Source organism: Tachypleus tridentatus, chromosome 9, assembly GCF_004210375.1.
Source record: "Tachypleus tridentatus isolate NWPU-2018 chromosome 9, ASM421037v1, whole genome shotgun sequence".
NCBI classification, from domain to species: domain Eukaryota; kingdom Metazoa; phylum Arthropoda; class Merostomata; order Xiphosura; family Limulidae; genus Tachypleus; species Tachypleus tridentatus.
In genome coordinates, this window is record NC_134833.1 from 109,634,844 (window position 1) to 109,647,003 (window position 12,160).

Here is a 12,160-nt window from a genome sequence, read left to right on the forward strand (position 1 = left end):
GAGGCATCATGGTGAAATAGTAAGTTAGGTGAAATTAGATAGTAGAATTTATGATTAATATCCATTTTATGTGAAAAAAAAAGCAATGTGTCATTTATTATTTACAGAAGGACAACAGTGTGAAATGGTCATCTAGGTGGGATTACATTTTGGAATCGATGCCTCATACTAATATTCAGTGGTTCAGGTAAGCCATCCTGCCCATAATATGTGAAAATATGTATATATTTAAAAATAGTTGTAGTAACTGTATTTGAAACTTTTTTTTTAGTTACATTTAACATAAAGCACTTTTTTAGGATATATTAGTAAGGAGTAGAGTTTTCCAACCTATCAACATGAACAACATTAAAATCCTAAAACAAGGTACAAGGTTTATTGTTGGTTCTTTGGCATGTGTTATTAAATTGTAAGCAGGTTTGTGGTTCATGTAGAAAGCCACTCAAAAACACGGCAAAACAACTAGAATGTATAACATCATAGCTGTTGATTTAGTACAAATTATAATTTTATATGTAATTATGTTAGTTTAAATCAAAGTGAGGATAATTTTTTAAAGTAACTTGAAAGTTTGACTTTCTTGTGTCAGTAATTTTTATGCATTAAAACTTTTTATATTGTTATAGCTAGCTAGATAACGTATATATCCATTCCTACTTGTCTTTATAACATTAAATTTCTTTCTTTATACTTGTTTGTTCTCTTTTTACTAGTTATATGTTTTTGTGCACCAGCAATACCAAACATGGTGAGCATACATACCCAAATCCATTTTATAACTCATCAGGATCTCTGCAGACATAGCCTCAAATCTAATTTTCTGCCCAAAATAGCACATTGTCTAATTTACACACACACATATACACACTAGTATCCATTTAAATGGGTACAAGATAGGAATTTTTGAGATCCCAAATGAATGAGTTATGTGAAAGAGTGTGTGTGTTTTCTTATAGCAAAGCCACATTGGGCTATCTGCCGAGTCCACTGAAGGGAAATGAACCTCTGATTCTAGTGTTGTAATGTTATAGACTTACCGCTGTGTTTATTTTTTCTGTGCATTTGTCTGAAGAAGTAATTTATTTATATAGATGAGTGTTTGTTGAAATAACAAACTCTTCATTCTCTCCATAAATGTATTTAGCAATTTAGGTGACTTTATAAGCTTTAGTTCTGTTCAGGCAATTATGTGAAATAATCACTGTTAAAATTCATACATTTTAAATGTGGTTTTAAATGGGTGATTTTTTGTTTTATAATGATCCATACTTAATGATACTATGTCTTTTAAATGAGCTGTGTGAGTAGTGAGTCTAACATTTGTTTTTTTTGTTTATAGCAGAGATTTCTCCTTTTTTTTTAATTACATCAATATTTTATATCCTTACATTATACTGTAGGTAAAGTGGAGGACAAATGAGGTGAAATCTTTATTTTTATTTAGGTTTGTGTTTATACTTAAATTGAAAGAGGAGAAGACAGTTATACAAATATGTTGTTAAAGGCATATAACATGTCGTTTTTTCAGATTTTTTGAAACCCTCTTTTTGTGTTCTTATTTCATTGTACTTTATCCTTCCTTTAATTTCTTTATAACTGGGAACCTAGCAGTGTTGCTTATTGTGACAGTGTTTGTCAGTGTGTTATGTTCTCTTAAATGGGTTTATGATTTTCAAGTCTGTATACAAGTTACTAATGTATCTAAACATAATGTAAAAATATTGCTAAAGAAGTAATTAAGTTCCTATATTTCATATTTTAATTAGGTGGGTTAATTTTATATATATGTGTAACGTATCACACATGTATATATTTATAACATGAAAGAATTATTATGATATAAAATGCACCAAGAGAATTGTTTATGCTTAATATTATTCTGTGTATTTGAATTTATTCACTTTTGTAAATTATTAACAGTAATCTTACTACTTTATTATAACTTCTTTTTATGTTATATATGTGTTTTTGTACAACTCAGATAAACATATAAAAATGCACACAAAACATTTACTTTCCAGTAACAGAGTATCGTTGGCCAAGCCAACAGGTATGGTATGTGTGGTATGTTTCTAACAAATAACCTTTTGTTTTACTCTAAGAATTTAAATAGTTAGCATAATTCAAGCATTTATGTAAAAGAAATTATAAGATAGTGGACCTATTACATTCTTTATAATACTGCACTATTCCCTTCTCTCTCTCCTTTAGCTGTTTTCACTGTGGTACACTCTGGTGCTTGGCTTGGATTTTAACAGTTATATTGTGTTCAAGCTCTTCTTTTGCTGGATATTATTGAAAAAGTGTACCAAAGTGCCCACACAAGTGGGCTAAACATGTTGCTTTCATGTACTGATTCATTTTTGAGAGTTCTGTCATAGTGTGCATAACCAATTTTCCATTTTTTGAAAAAGCATGTTTACCAAACTTTTTGATATCACACAAGTTACTAGTTTCAAATAATGTTTACATGTTTCAAAATATGTTTTGCAAGAAAAACTTAGATTTTTGGTGCCATTTGTAAACTTCCAAAAAAGAGAAAATATTTTCATATTATGTTTCTGTATAAACAGTCTTAATAAAATAAAAACAAATTGAAAGAAGCTTGACTGAATTAATAATAATAATAATAATAATAATAATACAGTTGTAGTGTAAACAGTATGTTTTAAGTTTAAAACTTAAAAACTATCTGAAATCTTTAATCAGTAATGTTTAGTGTTGGTTTTTTAGTTCTGCATTTAATCATTGTTTTCTGTTTATTTTTGTTTTAGTATATTGAATTCATTAGTGATTGTCCTGTTCCTGACTGGCATGGTTGCTATGATTCTTCTTCGTACTCTACATAAAGATATTGCTCGTTATAACCAGATAGACTCTGGGGTAGGTACATGTGTTTAGTTTAATTACAGAATTCTAATGATTATTATCTCTTTCCTTAATGTTTGGTTCTTTAGATTAGAGGGATATTGGAATAAAGTGTAATTTGTTATCACAAATCTTTCATTAGAATATAAGAAATTGTAATATATCTGTGTATGAGATGTTAAAGAAACATTTCTAAAGACTTGTATGTACACAGTTTGTAATTTGAAGTTGAAGGAAAACAAAATAATTTCTGTCAATCCTGAACAGTGCACATTTATTATTGTTGTAAAATAATTGTATAGCAGCAAACTATGAATTATTTTGCTATAAAATTTATTACTTTGTTGTTGTGATATTGAAAGATATTTCATCCAGTTCTGTAGTTTTTAATTTTAAAGTTTATGGTCATTTTTTGTGTTTTCAAAAAAAAAAAATTATTTTAACTCACTGTAGCAAAAGTGTTTGTTCCCTCTGCTCATTGTCGTTTTAATATTTTTTTATAATGTGATGTTTGATATATAGTTTAAATCCATTAAAACAAGTGGTTTATAGAATCATTATAGAGTTTTTTTTGTATTGTGATAACATACTCGTAAATCATTTGATAGTACTCAGGAATTACTTGCACAACATTTTTAGATCTACTTTCTAGCTTGTGTAATTTATTAATGCAGAGCAAACATTTCTGACATCCAGTCAGTGTTTAAAATACAAATCCTGTGGCTTCTCTGATATTCATTGATTTTGGTTTTCTAAGATAATTGGGAAGGAAATTTCTTAATAATAAAGTTATTATCTACAAGCACATAATCTGAAGGGTTTCTTCTGGGATGCTTTATATGCATAACAAAGAGCATTTCATTTATGTGGGGGTGTAGAGAAACGAAGGTAGATATTTAGATTCTGTGGCACAACACAGTGGAAGTATCGCTGTTTTCAGTAGGAAGAGAGATTTCTGACAGCATGAAAGCATTTCTTACGTCACGATTCCAGTTACTTTTAATAATTGTCACTAATGTTCCCTTTAAAAGTACACAGTAAGTAATGTAACTTTTAGAAATTTATGTGTAATTATGAAACTTGGTTTTGAAAACAAATTTCAGTTTTGAAGACTAGATTAAATCTTTTGGTGTGGGTGTATGTAGGATGATGCCCAGGAAGAGTTTGGCTGGAAGCTGGTGCATGGTGATGTCTTTCGTCTTCCTAAGAAAGGATTGCTACTTTCAGTATTCCTAGGCAGTGGAGTTCAGGTTTTCTTCATGACACTTATTACTTTATGTACGTATTATAAAAAGACAACTTTAATTATGAATCAAAGTTGTAGAAGTTGCATTGGTTTATGAAAGTATTGAAGAGACTATGAATATTTATATATGTCTATAAGTTTAAAAATAAGTTTTATAAAAGCTATGTAGTACTTAAAAAACATCAAAATCGAACTAAGAATGATTTAACCTTTTCACGACAGGCTTGGTATAATGTGTGTAAGTTTGTTTACACATTTGCACATGTTAAGTATTTGCACTATAACTTTTGATACAGTATGTGTATTTTCACAAAATATGGTAGACTTTTAGTAAATATTACAAGTATTTTGTGCATAAAAAATCAGATTTTTTAATGAAATATTTTAACTAAAGATTTGATTGTGAAAATATCAAGTCTATTTTGTTACTAGTCTCAGTGCAAAGTGATTTCATGTTATGATTAAAAACTGTTCTTTGTCTCAAAAATCTGAAATATTATATGTGTAATCTCTAAAACCTAAATACATTTCAAACATGTTTTCAATAGGACTTTGTTATTTTCTATACTCTATGTGGGGTCTGTAACTTGTCCAACCTCTTAACCATCATAAAAAAAAAAAGGAAATAGATGTTAATTATGTTTTTTTATGTTAGAATGACTACATATTATAACAAATTTACAAATATTTAGTCCAACCAGCTTAAGTCTAGCTAACAACACATAACTTGCACTAACATAACATAAAACTGACCGTTAGTCTTCCCTGTTTTGGCTGTGCTTTAATGGGATAGTATTTTGTAATATACCATAACACTTCAATTATTATATATTATTATTGTTTAGAAATAAATTATTAAATTTTTTTTTTAATAATAAAAAAATAATAATAATATAGAAGAATAAAGTAAAGCAAACAATTATCTTTTTTTTCCTACGACCTTTGAACTTTGCTGCTGGACATAGGTTGTTAAGCCTTTTAAAATTTCACATGTAGGATATCAAAATTTTTTTAAAGGATTGTTAAATAGCCACAAAATCATAAGTAACTATATTGATACCATAGAATTCCACTATAATTTATTAAATTTAGTAATTCAAATGTATTTACATTTTAAAAAAGTGAAACTTTGAGCAGACTAAAGATACAACCTACCTTCTTGAAATCTTAATTTGAAAGAAAGTGGTAGCCTTTTTACAGATTAAAATAGCTGAGAAAGCCACTAGGGGACATTCTAAGCTGTAGATTGATTATTCACATGTCAGATGTTGAAGTAAATGTATATAATGGACTCTTTTCAAAATAGAAAGAGGTGAATGATACCACTGTGTTTGATTTAGTACATAAGCTGTATTTCAGCTTGTTAATATTAGTTATTTGAGTTTCTAATTTGTATGAAACTATAGACTTAGTATTTTTACATTAAAAACATCTAATTTTAAACAGTGCTCTATTCACCATACCACATAACTCACTACAATCCAAATTCAGGTGTGTTCCTTTAATATTTACCTTTAAATTCAGAAATTAACTTGTGTGTGTGTGTATATATATATATAAAATATTAAAGTTTGAATTATAATCTACAGTTTGATTCTAAATTTATTGATATAAGTGATGTAATGTGTGTGGGTGTGTATTTTAGTTAAGATTTAAAAAAAAAGGAATAATATCATTGATCAATAATGTCACCACATTCTACAATATTTTATAACTGTAATGAAAATTTTGTTGACAACTTGTGGAAACTGTTACTATTTATTATATGGGGATAAAAATGTTTCATACATTATGGATTCCCAGACTTTACTGACTGTTTTATCATTCCATTAATGCACCGAAAATTGTGTACTCAGGTGTTTGCAGTTGGGCTTTCATAAACAAGTGTTGATATAGTTAGGTCACATATAAATGCAAGTCTAATATTAAGATAGACTGAAATTTTGAAATGGCAAGTCAGATATAGAGACATTAATAATTTGATGATTGGAGTAAAACATGAGCAGTAAAGTCTTAAAGTGAAATAATTTATTAAAACATTTAATTTATTAGGAAAAGCTATATGCATAAAATGAACTTATTAATTGTATTTCACCAAGTTTCTCTCCAGTAAGTACATAAAACTGTCAAATAACTGATCAAATATGGTCAACTTAATGTAAAATGTAAGGGTGTAATATCTATCAAGAACATTGAAAAAAGATGGAGAATGAACCAACAGTGGACTTAAAATGTTGAAAACATTTGTTTTTTTATCCATTCTCATCCCTAATTATTACATATAATTTGTTTAATTTCCCAACCAGTAAAGTATTTTTTTTAACTTGTAAAAAGTTAGTCATTAGATTTATCCTGTGAAAAGTGTAAGGATAAAATGGCTGAATAGATCTTGTTTTCTTACATTTTCAGCAGATGATAATTTTTTCAGTATTTGAAGCACCCGTTGTTATTGCACATAGTTCAGAGTTTTTGAAATCATGTACAAGTATTTAGGATTATATGTATAGAATAACAGCTTGTACCTATTATTGGACATGTGACGAAGAAGTGAAAACCTTAATCAGTTACTTAAATATTTTGCTAAAGCTCTAAGGCTACCACCTTTATTCTAATATATCAAAGTTGTTATAGATTATATGAAATAACATATTTTTTTAATTACTGTAGTTTTACTATTAAAATACCAGTTTTTATTTCATAAGTCATTATCATTGATTTGAATGAGCATTAATGGTTTTGGAATGTTAGTGTGTTCTAATACCAAGGCTTAATCTGTATATGTCACAAATCATGTTTTCACAAAAACCAATATGTAGCATAGTGGAACAGTTTGTGGTATAAAAAATTCTATTTTACCTGTATATGTGCAGTATTGACCTAAGCCATTGGTTATGTAATCAAGATGCATGGTAGTGTGTTGGGCAGCCAAAACAACCTGCAGGACACAACTCAAATTGTGGTAATCCAAGCTATCACACATTTTCAATAGATATACTCTACTAAACACTTACTTCAGATATCAAATTTCAAGGCAATACATTAAAAAATACAGAAAATATAAAATCTACACTTATGATTGAATCTCCTTCTTTTATTTTCCTTCACACAAAAATTATTGAAACTTTCTTTGATATAAAAACATACTTTCATGATTTTTTTTTTAGATTTGGTACACTAATAAATCTATACAACCTACAGTTAGATGTGGCCTAAATATAAATTGCATGTGCAATATTATGTGATGAAAGCTGCTCAGTTTTGACCACAATTTTGCACATGCATGTAACATGAGCTTTCGTTCTAAAAGTTTCTATCAAGCTTCACCTCAGATTAAAAGTGGACAATTTTAGTTTTTACCCTTCATATTAAAAAAATGGCTTATTCATAGCAGCAAAATTATAGAGTGAAAGCATTAGTTGGGTCAAGTTTTCAGAGAAACCATAGAAATGGATGGCTATTATTGATTGCCAATTTTTAAGCACAGTGCAATTGAATTTTATGAAATTCTTCTGATTAAAGTGTTTACCTTCACATGACATTTGCTTAAGCAATTATTAGATGATTTGTTCTATGTTAGAGAGGTAAACTACCACCATATATTTTAAAGAATCTGGTTGATTTAGTAAAGTATAGGTCTGTTCTGAATAACAAGTTGTTATCCTAGTTACTATTGAGCATTTTTGTTTGCTGTGGTGTGGATTGACAAAATGTCATGATAGCTGATCAAAAACACTTTAGGTGTGGAAAAAGTTATGACCAAGCACTTACTGAATGTGTGACTTAAAGGAATGAAATCAAAATTGGTAACTAGACTTATAATATTGATAAGAACTTTACAGCAAATATTCATTCATTAGTTAGCTAGGCTGCATATTTTGTTTTAACCTACCATCATGCTTACATTGGACAAAAAATTGTGCCCCGGTTAATTAATTACAGAATATTTTGAATAAATTCTTATCAGTGCTGTAAGTATAGTTACCAGTTTAGCTGCCAATTTTGATTTCATTCTTTAAGATCATGCTCAATCCTTTTTTGGCAGCATGTGTTTTTTTTTCACACTTAATGTATTTTGATTAGATCCATGTAAGAGCAATAGGAATTGCTTTTGTTTGTTTTGTTTTGAATTTCGTGCATTAGCTGCTCCTAATTTAGCAGTGTAAGACTAGAGGGAAAGCAGCTACTCATCACCACCTGCAGCCAACTCTTGGGCTATTCTTTTACTAATGAATAGTGGTATTGACCATCACATTATAATGCCTTCATGGCTAAAAGGGCAATTATGTTTGGTGTGACAGGGGTTCAAATCTGCAACCCCCAGATTGCGAGTCAAACGCTCTAGCCACCTGGGTGTGCTGGGCCTAGGAATTATTGTTTTTTTTGGGTTTTTTAATGCCCATGCTATAAATTTCCTTTTTTAGCAAGTTAAATGTTAATATTATGATAGGTTCTTTAAAAATACAACAAACCAACAGATATAAGTACTAATGTAAATCAAAATGTTTGTCTATTTTTAGTAATTGAGAGGTTAGTTATTATTTTTCTCCAATACTGTTAAATCATCAAGCAGTTATTGGTTTGTGATATTGTCAATGAGTAGTGCCTCTTTCTTCTTCCAGTTTTTGCATGTCTTGGATTTTTGTCTCCTGCTAATAGAGGAGCTTTAATGACTTGTGCAATGGTGAGTTTTTAATTATATATAAATTTTTTTGTAATTATGTTTTAATTTGTATGAAAACTTGTGTTGAATTTGACATTCCATGCTTTTGTATAAAACACTACCATCAATTTTACATAAAATGCATTCATGCAGTAGACATCAGTTATGAATTAACTTCGAAAATTGGTCCCCCTTATGAATATTTCTTATTAATTTTCTATGAGGTATAGTATAATGTTTATAGTTTAATACATTAGTATACATAGAATTATAAAGTTTGGTCAGTGGGTGTGTGGGTTGTTTCCCTACAACATGGTTATAGGTACTTTATAGGTTTTGCATGTGCACAAGGATATATTATTATATCTCTTTCATTGCAATTAAAGAGGAAGCCTAACATTTCTCATAAACTAAACAGAATGCATGTTAGAACTTTTAAACATGATATACAAATAGATTCCATAAACAAAAACTAGTTATACTAACATACAAGAAGGTGTTTGCTGTTATTTTAAGAAAAGTGAAATGTACTCTGACATTTAGGTGAAATCTCAACTTGCATAAATTAAAAGAATAAGGAAAGAGTAGGAAAGAAGTAATAAGAGTTACACAGTTACAAATTCTGTTATCTTTTTTATACCAATTACTGGTATAAAATAAAATGAAAAACTAATGTGAAAAATTCTCTGTTTTATTTCAAGTTTATTTTTTACAGGTTTTATACGTGTGTCTAGGCACTCCAGCAGGATACGTTTCTGCAAGAATTTATAAAAGTATAATAGCATTTCATTCCCATTTTGTGTATTTTTAGTAATTTAATAAATAATTAATTTTCTAGTAATGAAATAAAAACCTTACATTTTTAAATACATTTGTGATCAAATTGAGGTAATTAGCTGAAGTATTTCATGATTTTTTTCCTTTTCCATTTGACAGTATGTTTTTTTTCCATATGTAGTGATTTTAATATTTTAAATTATTTATTTCACTGTCATAACTGAACTGACAAATTGCAATTATTATGTATTTAGTTCCCTTCTAAATGCAGTTTAATTTTTGGAAAAACAAACTACATTTTTAAATAGTTTATTTGTACAACAGTTTTCTGCTAAGATTCTATACAAGTTGGTAAGAGCTGACATAAAATTAATAATTTCTTGTTATTTTTAAGCTTTGTAAATTAATTAAATCAAGAACATAAACAAATGATTCTTAACTAAACTGTTGGTTTGAAATTTAATTTTTTGAAACCTCAAGTTTTAACTTAATTATGTAAGATTTTTCTATATTATGTAAAATTGAACTGTCACTTAAAAGCTAGAAATCATTAGTAACATGTTCCCCCTCTTTTTTTCATTTTTATCAGTTAATATATTTTCATTTATAATTTCACTGAATATAATAAAAGTCATGTGCATGCTTTTACTAACACCTTAAATAATTCAAACAGTTTTTATTTCATTGACTTGATTCTGTGGAATCACTATCTTGCAACTGAAAATAAAATTAATTCTAAAATATTATCAGTAACTTCATAAATAGAATGTTTCTTATCTTGCAGGTTTTAATGGTGGGAAATGGAAATCTAATGTTCTGTTGACATCACTTCTTTGCCCAGGGTAAAAACAGAAGTTACTTTACTGTATAGATAAGTACTTTATTGAATAGATTAAATTTATCTCTCTGTCCAGGGTAGCTGTAAATTATTTAAGTAAACAATTTCTTATTTATTTTCCTTATTAACTAACATACTTACTTCTCTGCTTAGACTAAAGATAAATTACCTTATTAAGATAGTGTTTTCCTCTAATAAAAAAATCATATTCACTTTTAACTTTCTTTGTTAAATAGAACAATATTTTGTAAGCAAAGTTGCTTGCTTTTTTCTATCCATAGTGGATATAAGTTACTCTGTTAATTATATTTCTGTATTTGCTGTATTCACTAATAAAGAACATTCTTTTTTTTAAATACTAAAGGTACATATAAATTACTTTTCTTAAATAAACCAGATTCTCCAGAAAGAAAAGTTTTTGCTATATGCATGTTGTTCATTGAGTTGCACATAAAATTATTATTATTTTTTAAAGAAAAGTACAATAATTAAATTTGTTTGAATAAAGTGGTTATTGGAACAAACTGTCTGCATCAAATTGATAACAGTATATCTTCCACTGTTTGCATTGTTGGACAAAAAGAATGACTTTTTTTTTTTTTTACTGAAACTCGGTATCTAATGAAGATGGCTAACTCATTATTCAATTGAATATAATTAAATTTATTTATTTGAAGACATGGAGCTTTCACAACAGAGAATGTTGAAATATTTGAATTAAAATATATTACTTTAAATAAATAAAATGGCTTTCTGATACTTGATGAATGTGAACTATTGAATAACAAAATATAATCAGTGTACCATTGTATAACATTTTTTCATTTAGACTGGTATTTGGCTTATTCTTCATCATGAATCTTATCCTGTGGGCAAAAGGAAGCTCTGCTGCAGTCCCGTTCACCACCCTGCTTGCTTTGTTGGCTCTTTGGTTTGGAATTTCTCTGCCTCTCACCTTTGTTGGTGCTTATTTTGGTTTCAAAAAAAGGGTAAGTTTTTGTTCAGTTTATTTAAAAACCAAAAAAATTAATTTTTTCTGCTAACTGATATTCTTTACATCATGCAAGCAATATTTGTTTTGAGATATTAAGAGTGAATAAATTATTCTTAAAAAGTTTTAAGGTGACCACTGATAGTAATTTTTAAGAATCCTTTACGTTTCCTGAAAATGTAATCATTTTGAAAAAAATAAATTAATTCTTGAAATCTCAGAAAGTTAATGCTAAAAAAAATTACATAATTGGGTTTTAAGTATCATATTATCAAGATTTATAGTGTTTGAAGAAATTATTGTTTTATTGAGCAAATGTAGTTTACAGATTGCTCTTAAACTATAGGAATTAACAAATTTTTCTACTCTAAAAGTGCATAAACATTCTAGAATCTGTAAATTAATAGAAACCATAGCCAAGAATAAACGTCTATTCCAATATGGACTTACCATAAATTGTCAAAGCTATCTCAATTTTTCTTCTGCCCTTTAGGGATTGCTAAAATATTTTTGTACTTAGCATACCACTTAATACATTCCATCAATTTCATGGCATTTCTGAACATGTACATATCATGCGATTACTTTCAACCAATAGCATTGCACCACTTATGTTGATGCAGCTAGATTCCTTTGCTATTCCCACTCAGTCTTCGCTTTCTTGATTGACATTACTTTGTTTAGATGTGTGTGTGTTTTTTGCATATAGTTACCATTTATAATTGTGCTTATTTTTTTTCAACAGTTTTCTTTCATTGCTTTTGCATTCAATTGTCTTGA

The 12,160-nt window shown here is 28.2% G+C and overlaps 1 protein-coding gene across 5 annotated transcripts in view; it reads left to right on the forward strand.

Moving 5' to 3' along the window:
- The window catches only part of LOC143226027 (transmembrane 9 superfamily member 2-like), a 57,952-nt gene that overhangs the window by 24,265 nt on the left and 21,527 nt on the right, over positions 1–12,160 (forward strand). For all 5 annotated transcript variants that reach the window (XM_076456420.1, XM_076456419.1, XM_076456422.1 and 2 more), the window contains 7 exons: positions 108–187; positions 2,775–2,883; positions 4,014–4,146; positions 8,734–8,795; positions 9,490–9,547; positions 10,336–10,393; positions 11,219–11,378. In XM_076456420.1, the coding sequence (XP_076312535.1) occupies positions 108–187; positions 2,775–2,883; positions 4,014–4,146; positions 8,734–8,795; positions 9,490–9,547; positions 10,336–10,393; positions 11,219–11,378 (660 nt within the window). The remainder of the gene's footprint in view (positions 1–107; positions 188–2,774; positions 2,884–4,013; positions 4,147–8,733; positions 8,796–9,489; positions 9,548–10,335; positions 10,394–11,218; positions 11,379–12,160) is intronic.